The 14,074-nt window shown below is 40.3% G+C and overlaps 1 protein-coding gene across 8 annotated transcripts in view; it reads left to right on the forward strand.

Moving 5' to 3' along the window:
• birc6 (baculoviral IAP repeat containing 6) overlaps nt 1-14,074 on the forward strand; it is a 149,578-nt gene that overhangs the window by 70,686 nt on the left and 64,818 nt on the right. For 5 of the 8 annotated variants that reach the window (XM_051646496.1, XM_051646502.1, XM_051646500.1 and 2 more), the window contains exons 55-62: nt 1,584-2,457; nt 2,583-2,726; nt 4,438-4,567; nt 5,258-5,389; nt 6,320-6,481; nt 7,060-7,233; nt 12,120-12,319; nt 12,656-12,956. In XM_051646496.1, the coding sequence (XP_051502456.1) occupies nt 1,584-2,457; nt 2,583-2,726; nt 4,438-4,567; nt 5,258-5,389; nt 6,320-6,481; nt 7,060-7,233; nt 12,120-12,319; nt 12,656-12,956 (2,117 nt within the window). The remainder of the gene's footprint in view (nt 1-1,583; nt 2,458-2,582; nt 2,727-4,437; nt 4,568-5,257; nt 5,390-6,319; nt 6,482-7,059; nt 7,234-12,119; nt 12,320-12,655; nt 12,957-14,074) is intronic. The other 3 variants (XM_051646497.1, XM_051646501.1, XM_051646503.1) reach the window with 1 other exon arrangement.

Below are 14,074 nucleotides of genomic sequence, written 5' to 3' on the forward strand. Positions count from 1 at the left end.
GTTATCTCAGTACTATAAGATCTCTGGTATAGCTTCAGGCCGGAGATCTCCAAATCACAATATGAGTAATTTTATATCACGATAACGAAGTATATAACAATATAGTAATTATTTAGGGAAAATCAATAAAAATTGGCTTATGTATTAAATAACCATATTGTACTGTCTATTTTGGGGTAATTCTGTCAGTGAATTAAATACTTTAAAATATTTCCTCTTAAATAATTTTCTCTTCATTTGGAGCTTGACAATATTCAAAGTAAAAAAAAAAAAAAAAAAAACTTGGTTTGAAATCATTCTTACCATAATGCTAAATTTCACATTGTGCAACATTTCAGTCTGATATGTTTGTGACCAGTATTATTATAAACTTTCCTCAAGAACCTCAAGATCTTCTAGAGAATAATACATAAGTAAAAAATAATAATGCAACAAAAATAAACACTTCTTGCAGAAGATATCCAAAATTATATAAAAACTTCTTGCAGAAAATAAATATAGAATAAATATAAACACTTACGCAGAGCGCATCTTTTGACTTTCATAATATTCTATTGCGTGCTTCTTTTAGAGGTAAAACAAATTGCTTGTATTAAGAGCGATTATCATCGTGCGCACAGTTTGAATATTATATTTATCCGATCTGTGTTGGGTTTTGTGAACCTACACCACAGATGTCGCACCTGTTTTAATAAGAATCTCCTCTTCATTTTCTTGACTTGTTTAGGAGTCATCCCATTCTGTGGAGATGTTTTTCTCAGGGTTTTTCCTGGGTCAAAAATGATTGAGTAGCATGAGTGATCCCGCTCTGCGCTTTCCTGTAAATATTGAGAATCCCACTGGACTTGCGTGCTCCAGAGATAGCACACACGATCGCTCACATGAAAAACAGATGCGCGCGTCAGATGAGAAGCCTATTAAGCGTTTATGAAATGGTGAATGTGAGATGACTTTAATTGAATTTGCTTTGAATTTGCTTGGGTGGCCACTGAAAATGTTTTAAACCCTGGCCATGTTTCTTAAATTCTCTCAGTCTCACGTTAATCCCTGCCCACTGATAGATAAACCCATGCTGCGCACATGAATATTTACATATTGCGATATACAAAATATAGTAAAATCTCTATCGTTTGACGCTTTATATCGTCACCATGTTATATATCATCATATCGCCTAGCCCTACGGTTAAGGAAAGGTTTAGGTAAGGGGCTCCCCCTATCTTTGCTGGCAGTTTAGAGCACCCACCCCTTTTTGGAGCTCTGTCTGCAGCTATATCCTTCTCGGGAAATACAGAAAGGAAATTAAATTTGTGATATTCGAGTAGTGTTTTTAATGCTTGAGTAGCTGGTGCAAAACGAGTACTCTACTCAAGCACATCCATACTTCTGACTAGCAACAGCAAGAAAAAAATTTTCATACTGTTTTTTATATATATATATAGATATATATATATATAAAGTTGAGTCCTATGTCCTGCCCTAACTTCCTGTTTCAATTGGAAATTCATATACACAGAAAAAAAAACTGCGCTCATCAAGCAAGATCATGTTTTTATTTTCATTCTTCCTTATTCTCTCTTGCAGGTTGTTATATAACTGGTCCATGTCTTTGCCTTCTAACGTGGTTTTAAAGAAGGCCGTGGACAGTTTGCTTTGTTCCATGTGCCACATCCACCCCAGTTACTTTACTCTGCTCATGTCCTGGATGGGCATTGTGGCACCGCCTGCTGCCCAGACAAACGCACAACGACGTATGGCCATGACAGACGACGGCAAGAAGCAACATGACTTGAACAGCGCCGCTGCTTCCCTCACAGACGACTCCAAACATGCCCGCACACCCATAATGGTGCCCATCTCCCTCTCAGAGTGCCAGCTGGTGACGCTGGCGGCCTCATGCCAGTCACCCAGTGCCATTCAGCAGCTTTTAGACTCTGGTTTGCCTTCCCTGTTGGTTCGCAGCTTAGCTGAACTTTGCTGCAACCTGCTGGTCAGCGCCGACCTTCCCTTGCCCGCAGGATTCTCAGTACAGGGCAAGAGACGCCTGCATACACACAACCAATCGTCACCCTTAGCAAACAGGGCGCCACTGTCTCCCGAGCTGGCAGCGCCAGTCTTGCGATTTCTGACGGAAGTAGGAAATAGTCACACCATGAAGGACTGGCTGGGTGGGCCAGAGGTGAACCCACTTTGGACAGCACTGCTGTTCCTGCTTTGTCACTCTAGTGCAAGTGGGGTGGCTAATGCCAGTGCAAACACCAGCAGCAGCAGTTCTGGGCATGGGGCATTACCCAGCACCTCACATGCCAGTCCCTCAGGGGCGTCATACTCGCTGGCATCAGCAAGTCGTAGTAGTGGACTCACCACACAGCAGAGGACAGCAGTCGAGAATGCCACAGTGGCTTTCTTCCTCCAATGCATCTCCTGCCATCCAAATAACCAGAGGCTCATGGCACAGGTGTGTCTAGGCAAATTGTTTTATTTTGTTTGACCATTTATTGGCAGATTTAAAAATAGGGATGCACTGATTATAAATCTACATTGTTTAACATTGAGTTAAACTGGGTTCTTTATTATTTACAGGTTCTCTGTGAGCTGTTCCAGTCAGCTCCTCAGCGAGGGAATGTTCCGGTCTCAGGGAACATTTCTGGATTTATACGACGACTCTTCCTACAACTCATGCTCGAGGACGAGAAGGTTACTGTCTTTCTCCAATCTCCTTTACCGGTATGTTCACACATACGCACACATATACACACACACATACACAAATCACGCTTGAAAAATCAGCTGCTGTTCAAGCTGTTATTTAATTTTATATACAATTTATTTCACTTGGTTAGTCTATTTAATCATTTATGACTTGCTGTAAAGCTCATAAAAGCCCTTCACTTACAAGGAAAAGGAGCCTGACCTTTACATCATCTCAGAGGGATTTAAAATTCCACTGCCTCTGAGCTGCACTTCGCCTCAGAGCAAATTCACTCTGCTGTTGCTATAGGTGATCACTAGGGGGCAGGTTTAACCTCAGATCATTGTCAATCTCCCTCAAATCCACAATCATCCACCCAGCCATGCCAAGAGCACTTTGCAAGTTTACCATTTCAAGCACATATCCTCCAAAACCCTGCTCCTCCTCTTAAAATCTCTTTAAAGGGAAGTAATTAATATTTCTTTTTATATTAAAATCTCAGTTTAATGTCTAGAGACAATTTTAAGTATGTAAAAAAAAAAAAAAAAAAGTGTGGCACTATCAGAACATTGGTTTGAATGGTCTGATGTGTCAGCTTTTGGCTCAACCAATAGCATGACTTTGGTTTACCTGTAATTAGTTGTTTATCTGGAAACTAACTAGTTTGTCAATACCATGAAAGAAGGGGAGTGGGGCGGAAGGGGTGGTAGGAGCAGTTTGCAAACCTGTTTGGAAACATATATATATTTTTTCCATACTGTTTAGTGTCACTAGTGCAGCGGAAATTGCTCACTTCACCTTTTACATAGACTAAATGTTGGAGGACATATCCGGCTCACCTCTTAGATGACACGTGGAGTTATGGCTCTCAGCCTGCCAAACCGGAAAAAGCCAAATCGTAAAGACGTAAGGCATCTTTTTTTAGCCGGCGAGTCATTCAGCAGGTCATACCCTCAGTGAATTACAGTGTGACTGTCTGCGTTTCAGCTCAGATTAATCATCAAGCTTTCACTGAGAGACCCGACAGGGAAGCTCTTAAAAGTGAATGTTTACTCATTAGATCGAGTCGGCTCTCAAAGGCAGGGCCTTAATTTGTCCCTTCTAGACGCACCTTTAAGTCCACCTTTCTGGAATGAGATGCCTGGACTGCCCACTTAGAGGGCAAGGGGTGGAAATCTTCAGCGATACATATAGGGATTCTTTTTTTTTTTTTTTTACTTGTTGATATATTGATTCTTTTTTTTGTTTGACAGCAGCAGGAAATTCAAATGCCATTGCTTGCAAGTTGCTCATTCCTGTCAGGTTTGTTCTTCACCATAGCACAGTAGTGTAAACAAAAGACCCCCAGACCCCCAGTCATGTGATCAAATGACATTTACTGCAACTTTCTAGTCTCTTGAAGAGATAGCGGTCTAAAACTGATGAAAACCTAGATTCTGTGTTTGTAATGAAGGGAAATCAGTCAAATAAGATCATTTGTGTGGAAGTTTTACAAAAAAGTTGCTGTAAAGGTTCTGTGAATTGTTTTCATAGAGTACCACACATAAAATGTCACTTACCTGGCATGTCAGAGGAGTTGGCTTCTCTTTCTGGCCAATCAGAAAAGCTTTCTGCCTGTCACTTAATTTGCATATTTGTAGGAAGGCCTGTAAAGGGAGACAAATACAGTGTATGTCTGTAACTACCTGACTGGATATTATAATCATGAACTTGACCTCCCCTTCTCTCTCTCTCTCTCGGCTTCAGCTGTACAAAGGACGGATTAATGCCACCAGTCACGTGATCCAGCATCCCATGTACGGAGCAGGCCACAAGTTCCGCAAACTACATCTGCCCATCTCAACCACACTGTCTGAAGTTTTGGACCGTGTCTCAGGTATGAAGGCATTGTGACTACACACTTTCTTGTGCCAACACAAAGGCTACAAGAATCTCATGATCTATAAATGGATGAGTCTTCACACACTATCCACCATTTAAGCCAAAATGCATAGACACATAGACTAAAAACGTAAACTCACTGCAGCTCATCCAGCAGTCTAGTTGTATGTTGGATTACATTGAGCTTTTGCCACATCTTCAGGCTCTCAAGGTCTCACGCACAAAGCATGTATGGCTTGAACTGCCATGTGGCACCGTCAACAGCATGTGCGTGTGTGTTTGTGTGTGTGTGTGTGTGATGAATAGCTTGTCTCCGGAGACCTTGAGCATGGCAGATATAGTCTTCGGCTGCTCAGAATGCAGCAAGACTGCGTGCATGTACGGTATCTCTTCGGGTCTCTGGCTGTGGCCTAGCTGTTTAGAGCCGTTCTCATACTGCCATTACACTTGATGGAAGACCCTCAAAGGAAATGCTGCACCTCTTGTTAGAATTATGGATTGGTGTATCTTTGCTGGTGTATTACATCTTTAACATCAATAATTAAGACGATCAGTTTAGCTGACATGAACATTGATGCCTATGTGTCTCCAAAGGGAAATGTTTTTTCAGAGTCCCCAGGCACATTGAAGCACACACTCACACTATGAAATAACATTTGAAGATCTTGCATTTTTAACCCTTCAGACACACCCAGCATCACAGCCAAGCTGATCAATGAACAGAAGGAAGATAAAGAGAAAAAGAACCATGAGGAGAAAGAGAAGATGAAGGCTGATAATGGTTTCCAAGACAACTACAGTGTTGTTGTCGCCTCAGGTACTGCTTTCTTACTGCTAAGGCCCCATCCACTGTAAAAATTTAGTTATAATTGTTCCTTCCTTTGGAGACTTAGCTTAATAGTTTACAATCTGTGCTGCAAGTTGTAGTTTAAAACCCAATTAGGCACTGAAGAGTCACTTAGATCATAAAATTTTTCTATAGTCATTGTTCCCTTAAGCGAGTTATTTTACCCATGTTTCTCCAGTCCGACCATCTCTTCAGTTTATACTCTTAAAGGGATAGTTCACCCAAAAATGAAAATTCTCTTATCATTCACTCACACTCATGCCATCCCAGATGTGTTTGACTTTCTTTCTTCAGCATAACACAAACAAAGATTTTTAGAAAAAAATATCTCAACTCTATAGGGCCATACAATGTAAATGAAGGGTGGTCAGACCATTGTAACTCCAAAAATCACATAAAGGAAACATAAAAGTAATTCATATGACTCCAGTGGTTAAATACATATCTTCAGAAGTGATATAATAGGTGTGGTTGAGAAAAAGATCAAAATGCAAGTCCTTTTCAGATGTGAAAGTGAAACTATACAGGCACCACATGTGACTTTCAGATGTGAAAGTGGAGATTTAGAGTAAAAAAAGGATTTAAATCTTTATTTGTTTCTCATCCACACCTATTATATCGCTTCAGAAGACAAGGATTTAACCACTGGAATCTTATGGATTCCTTTACAGGATTTTTGGAGCTACAAAGGTCTGATCACATTCACTTGCATTGTATGGACCTACAGAGCTGAGATATTCTTGTAAAAATCTTAATTTGTGTTCTGCAGAAGAAATATACACATACACATCTGGGATATCGTGAGGCTGAGTAAATGATGAGAGAATTTTCTTTTTGGGTGAACTATCCCTTTATGTAGCCTAAGCTTTTTGAATACACTGTCTTCATGATTTGTTTTAGGTTTGAAGTCTCAGTCAAAGAGAGCCTTGTCCACTCCTCCACGTCCTCCATCTCGACGAGGGCGTGTCCTCAGTGACAAGCTGGCAGCTTCCTCAGGAGTCGATCCGTCTGCCAAAACCATCAGCGTGCCTGTCTTCCACCTCTGTCACAAATTACTGCCTGGTAAAATCAAACTCTCCCTCTATCTCTCTCTCACATTCTGTCCAGTCCTCTTGCCCACTCTTTACCCTTCTGTGTTCCTCATCATCTCTCATCCATCGCTTTTCCACACAAATTAGAATGATTGTAGAGGTCACCTCAGAGTCTGTCCCTGTCTGACTGCCATTTCACCTCACTGCATTTATTCAGTGATGCAGAGAGTCTGATGAATGTCAATTGCGAAGTTCTTTCTTTCTGTCTCGTCCTGGCCCTTGTAAAGAGTCTTTGAGTATCTCAAACAGTTCTGAAATATGAAATCATTTATCAGATTGATGCTATTATCAAACGGCTCTCTGGAAAACGTGATTCTGATTGGTCTTTTTCTTCTCAAATAATTTATAAAAGCGACGTAATGTTCAGTTAGCTTGTCATTACCGCAAAATAATACTAGACCACTCCACTTCGCATCAGAGTTTATTTCGCATTAATGACAATTTGTATTTTGTTATCCCTTACTTGTTTACTTGTGTAGAAATGTAGATACATTTCAATTATGTACACATTGTCAACTCGGGCTCAAACTTTGACTTGTGTCCCTCCAGGTCAGCCGTTGCCACCGGAGATGACCTTGGCCCAGCTGCTAACGCTGCTGTATGAGCGTAAACTTCCTCAGGGATACCGCTCCATTGACCTGACGGTCAAACTAGGGTCAAAGATCATCTCAGACCCAGGCCTCTCCAAGACCGATTCCTTCAAAAGGCTCCGTACAGAGAAAGGTTAACAGAAATCTCGCACACACATACATACCCACAAAAAACTGGATGTCATGGAATAATACACTTCTGTTTATTTGCCAAACTACCATTTTGCAGTCGATCTGCAGGCATTGTCTTTCTGATGCAGCGTAGGCTCTATTTCCAGCAGAAATTAGTTATTTAGATGAGAGATGAGAAGGAAAATTATATTCCAAAGTATTGCAATATTGTATCTCAAGATACTGTATTGATATATTGTGCAATCTCAGAGTCGATTCTCAAAATTGATATTTTTGTTACATTTTTCACATTAATATTTTTAGGGAAAAAGATTAAGTCAAGCTAAGAACATAATTGTGCAAAGCACCCAAATACAATGCAGGTGAACGAGAAATAAAGGAGTAAAAAAATCACAATATAACACTGGTTTGAATAACAGTAAATCTAAAGATTTGCGCAATATATTGTGTTGTGACCCAGATGTAGGTATAATATTGTATCTCTAGGGCCATGCTGATAACCACCCCTATAATTTAGAATTCTGCGTGTGTGCTTGAATGGAAAATTAGATCCACTAATGGTACATATGAGTGTATGTGTCTGTTATAAGTAAACACACCTTAATCCTTATATGTGTTCCCACCTGAAACTATTCTGCAGTTTTTGGCTCCCCTTTGCCACATCTCATGATTTCTGCCACCCTAGGCAAAAATAACCTGATTGGCCTTTGTTTTTTGTGCTTGCGTATGCGTGTGTTCCTACACACATTTCACTCTGAGTGTCCTGCATTGTCAGATGTCAAATGACTTTGCTTTGCTCTGTCAGTGATGTGTTCAGAGTTTCTGAGGGGTATGCATGTAAAAAAAAAAAACAAACAAAAAAAACACCAGCATCCTGACACTGATGGCCTTCTTCCACAACCCCCCCCCCCCCCTATCCTCTGGACTGCCAATACTTAATTGATTCAACCCTGTTAGAATGGTATGTATATGGGTGTTCATTCACACACACATTTCCTGGAAAAGCTGATTATGGAAAATCAGGTGAATGTACTAACCTAGCAAAGACAGATTGCTCGATGTAACCTGTGACTGGATAATTTCACACAGGTCCTAACCTGACGTGACCTGATAAAGTTTTTTTCATTTTTTCCCATGTTCTTCCATGAGTTTTTGTCCTGTTCCCCATTGCGCTGGTTGGTCACAGTGACCCAAATGAAATCCCATTGGTCTTCCATACATCGGCAGTGGAAGTCTATGGGGCATTCACTTCCATTGCAAATGCACTGTCAACACATTTTCTCGTTTTTTTACAAACTGAGGCACAAGTCAAAATTATTTTCTGTTGTAATCAACAACTACCACAGATGCTGTCTATTAATCTTAAAGATGAAGTGTGTAATTTTTGTGTCACTAGCGTCACCAAATGTTGTAGCAAAAATAATTTGTGTTCAAACATGTTTCCTGAATATTCCCTGTCTGCCATTGGTCGGCAAGCAAATAATCCCACCCCAAACTCACTTCAGTTAAACCAATATTGCTGTGTTGGCCTGGTCAGGATTTTCAAACAAAAAAGTTTTGATAGCCCTAGTGTATTTTATTTTTCAGGGGAATAAAACTGCAAAGCACATATAGTTGTCTCTGCCTACTGAGCTGGGATAGGAGATAGTATTTAACATTGAAAGGTTACACAAATCACCTTTATTTATTTGAAGTATCAAATATGATCTGATTTTGTTGCTTCTAATGGTATTTCACTTCTGTTGAGGAAAGAAAAATAGCTTGACACTGGAAACTTGTCATGTTGTGCCTAGTAGGGACACTGTGTGTTAAACGGGACTGAACTCTGAGCCCTCAGACTGTTTAACTTTCATCTGGATGTAAAGCTCTATTTGTTAACATTGCTTCAGTAAACAGAAGCTTTTGTATCCTTTTTATTTATCTCTCTTTGCCAAGCATACTGTGTTCACTTCTTTGTTCGGCTCAGTTAGGAGTCTTGGAGCAGCCTGTGTTTGATCGCATCTGTAGAGTCTGGCATCAGTCATAATTTTTCACTTTAGTGATTGTGCCTGGGGTATTCAGCCCACCCCCCTCCGGCTAATTGGCCTCCATAGCCGAGTCAGTTCACTGTTGCCATACCCTGAGAACTCTGATTCTTTCCACACGCTCCACTCTTTCATCCTGCACCCCTCTGTCGAGGAACTGAAGGAATGCTCACTAGCCCAGGGATAATTTTCTCTGCCTGCAATCTGTCCATTTCTCTATGGAGGAAGTGCACGGAAGCCACTCCAACCACAAGTGGTGTTCTGAACTGCTGCGGCTTTTTACTGTGATGTGTGATCAGCCTGTTTGCAATATTTTTGTTTCTGGACACAGAAGCTAGACATGCGAAGTCGGTTTTCTGAGACCTGCAGGTGTGCTGCAAAACTAAGATCAAAAGTCGCTTTTCCACCATCGGGCCGAAAGGTTCTGAGCACGGTACGGAATGGTTACAGTAGCATTTCCACTTGAGAACGGTTGGGCACTTCACGATTTTAAACCGTTCTCAGCACAGAATTCTCGGCACAGTTAGCTAACCGCACTCAACCGTTCTCAACTGTGCTGGTGGAATGGCTTTAGTACACTGGTCAATTTGCCAATGCCAGGGCAACTCAAAGTGCTTTTAGTTGTTTTTAGCTTGCCAAGTTTGCTAATATTTTGGTGAAGTTAATAAAATATAATGTACGTTTAGTGTATCTTCATGATTTTTTTGATGATGGTTTAACTAGTATTGTAGCCTACATAGATGCTATTCTGCTCACTACAATTGTACAGAGTGATTATCTGAGTTACCGTAGCCTTTCTGTCTGCTTGAACCAGTCTGGTCATTCTCCGCTGACCTCTTTTATTAACAAGGTGTTTTCGGCAACAGAACTGCCACTCAGTGGATGTTTTTTATTTTTTGCACCATTCTGAGTAAACTCTAGAGACTGTTGTTTGTGAAAATCACAGGAGATCAGCTATTACAGAAATACTGAAACCAGCCCATCTGGCACCAAAAATCTAAATCACGCCATGGTTGAAATCATTGAGATCAAATTTTTTCACCATTCTGATGGTTGATGTGAACTTTAACTGAAGCTCCTGTCCCGAATCTGTATGATTTTATGCATTGCACCTCTGTCACACGATTGACTGATTAGACAATTGCATTAATAAGTAGATGTGCAGGTGTTCCTAATAAAGTGCTCGGTGAGTGTACTATTTTCTTAAAATACTTACAGAATATATTTTGTCAAAAATATCCTTTTTAGCTAGTCAGAACTTTTACCTTTCTGCATGTTCGTGTCTAGCGGCATACACAAGTCCTCATGATGATAAACCTTTGCCTTTTTCTCTTTGCTTTCCTTTTTGCAACATGAGTTGTGTCTTTTCTGAATATTAACAGAGTAAAACCAGGGGAAAAAGCAGTCTTAAAAACTGGAACATGCGATCATCCTCCATAGCGTTCTCGCTCCAGTGTTTACCTCTCAAGCCATGTCCACAGACGGATCTGTTACGGACATTCTCCTGATTTCACCGCACCACAGTGGAAAAAGAAACTAACCGTGCCAACTGGCCCAGATCGTCATGGAACGGTACAGTTTTGCGATGAGAAGGTGGAAAAGCGGCAAAAGATGCCCTACTGAGTTTCCTACAGCAGTCAACAAAACACATTCGCTCTTATATAGCCATGCCCCATTGTTAGTGTATTACACATCTTGCGTTAAGAAAAGCTTCTTGTGTATGTCTGCAGCAGAAGCTTTCATCTGGCACTGATCTCAACATCAAGGACAGAAAGATCTTCAATCTCATCCTTGAAGCGCCATATCTGATGCAAAAGCAAACAACTGAAATAACAACAGCAGTTTAAAAGAACAAGGGACATCTTTCAACATCCCCTAGAGCTTAAATCCATGTGTTGATTGCAAATACTTTCTCTGTCTCAAACCTTTTTTTTTCTCTGTATCAGAGACAGTACTAATAAGATGATATTTTGGGATGCCATTGTCATATGATTTTTTTTCTTTCTTTTTTTTATATATATATATATATATATATATATATATATACATAAAATAAGTACTCCATAAAAGTAAAAAAAATAAATAAGTAAATACCCCATAAAATGTTTTGTGGATTCTAGAGTCTCTTTGCTTTGGGGACATTTGTATGCTTAGATGTATGTTACTTAGAATGTTGCTTAGAAAATGTCTACTCTTCTCTGAAAACATGTAACAGAGCAAGTAGCAAATTATAGTTCATGGCTATGACTAAAATTGAGAGGTTATTCGCTATTAAAAAACATATGTCCGTTTATGTAATATGTGATATGTCCTGCCTTAACTTGTTTTGTCCTTTTATCCCTTTGTCAAAGCTCAGTGTCTATTTCCTTCTCAACACTTCTCATTTTTTTTTTTTTTCTTGTTATATGAGACATGGCTGTGCTCTCCTCTTATACTTTCGTATGCTTCTTGAGCTGTTTTTCTTTAGTAAATGTCCATGTAAAGACATTTAAATGTCTTAAATAAAGAGACATTTTGACAGCAATAAACTCTTTAAAGAAGGTTTGTGTTTGTCTGAAAGCAGTGCTGTTTCATTACTATTCTGACTGTCTACATTCCGAGACATTTAACAGCCAATATTTCGTACAGCTTTCCACTGTTTCTCTCTTATCGATCCTCAATCTCAGTAAAGAAAAACCTGATTTACGAGAACAGATATGAGCTGTTGTATATCACTGGCCAGTTAGACATCATATTTTATGATGTGAGCTATTGAGAACACTTTATTTACAGCTAGAAGTTTTGAAGATTTTATTGATGAAAGATTGAATGATGCGTTTCCATTCTGCAACCAATTTCTGAGCTCTATTGGTCTCTCTCACAGTAGATCACGGTGATATGCTGAGCGGGTGTCCAGAAGATGAGCCGATGACTCCGGGCGAGGAGGGTTTGGATGCTGCAGTTGATGACAGTCTCCTGGAGACCAGCCCGATTCAGTCACCCCTACAGGTGTTTGCAGGTATGGGCGGCCTGGCGCTCATCGCAGAGAGACTTCCCATGCTGTACCCTGATGTCATCCAGCAGGTCAGTATATCACTCGGATACACACACAAATTTTCCCAGATTCTCTTAAATGCTGAAGTGTATCATTTTAAAATTACTGGTCAAATGAAATTGGCTTTATACTGTAATTATAATTATTGCAGTTAAAATTTTTCATCTCAGTTGTCATGCTTTATTTAAGCTTGTGCTTTGTATTAAATCACATTCTACCACAGCAATCATTATTTGTAGTTTCACTCCACTCTTATTTCTGCTTCATAAGCCTTGCTCTCATCCTCTGACCGTAAGCTCAGGTTAGTCAGCATTTCTGTCAGTTTTTGCGTGTCTGAGCCTGTTCATCTGGATCGTTCTGTATAGGTCAGCACTCCCGTGGTGCCGTCCACCACCCAGGAGAAACCCAAGGACAGCGATCAGTTTGAATGGGTCACCATCGAGCAGTCTGGGGAGCTGGTGTATGAGGCGCCCGAGACCATCGCCACTGAGCCCCCACCTATCAAATCCTCCGTACAGACCATGTCACCTATCCCTGCCCACTCGCTGGCGGCGTTTGGCCTGTTCCTGCGGTTGCCAGGATATGCAGAGGTTCTGCTGAAGGAGAGGAAACATGCACAATGTCTGCTTCGACTGGTGCTGGGCGTCACTGATGACGGAGAAGGGAGTAAGTACTGCCTAAATACAAGTAACACTTGACACACTTGATTAATTAAATTTAACAAATCATTTATTTATACAGAATTAATCCAGCTGTTAGCGAGTGGATTTAAATTAGACCCAGGCCTTGTTTCATATATTGATATATATATTCCCTATATGTTTTTCTGTTACCTCATCAGCAATCCCTGCATATCACTTTCTCCCGTTGAGTTACAGTGCTTCTTTGAGGAGCTCAGAGATTTTTTTAGGATCACCATTCATATTAAACAGGCTCTAGTAGAGTTTAAATCACACCCAAGTTTTTAATCGAGAACTTTCCAGCTCTGTTCCAAACCCAAGTGAGGCAGGCTTCCAGCACTAAGGTTGCTCCAAGCAGTAGGCAGCAAAATTATGCTGAGTTAAAGGGATAGTTCAACCAAAAATGAAAATGATCTCATCATTTACTCACCCTCATGATATCCCAGGTGTGTATGACTTTCTTTCTTCACCAGAACACATTTGAAGAAAAATAGAAAAATATCTATGCTCAGTAGGTCCTAGTGAGTCAATGGTAATCTGATTTTTGAAGCTCCAAAAATCACATACAGTCAGCATAAACATCATCCATACACCAGCTGTTAAATTAATGTATTCTAAAGCGACCCTATAGCTTTTGGTGCGAAAAAGATAAATAATTAAGTACTTTAACTCAAATCATGCTTCTGGTCAGAAGCGGTACGTGCATTGGTATTTGAAACGCGAGAACTGACGCACGTGAGTCACAGCCGGAAGAGCAGCGCTGTTTACAAGTGAGAATGAGGAACGCTGTACAGAAGCTTCATTGGTTTTGGTTTAGATCTGTTTTTATCCATTTCTTTACTCACAATGGTGCGTTTCTGTGCTTTTCCTGGATGTCTCAACTGAGAGGAGAACGTAAGATTACGTCCGTATCATGGCAACGGTAATACGTCACATGAGAGACCGCGTGATCTCCACCCTCTCTTGAAGCTTACCGGAAGCGATGATTTAGAGTTAAAAAGCACTTAAATATTGATCTTTTTCACACCGACATTTTTCACAGCACTAGAGAAGAAAGCTTGTCGAAACAGCTAAGCATTTTGTTTTGTGAACATTTGGACACCG

This window comes from Myxocyprinus asiaticus, chromosome 20 (assembly GCF_019703515.2).
Source record: "Myxocyprinus asiaticus isolate MX2 ecotype Aquarium Trade chromosome 20, UBuf_Myxa_2, whole genome shotgun sequence".
Lineage (NCBI taxonomy): Eukaryota > Metazoa > Chordata > Actinopteri > Cypriniformes > Catostomidae > Myxocyprinus > Myxocyprinus asiaticus.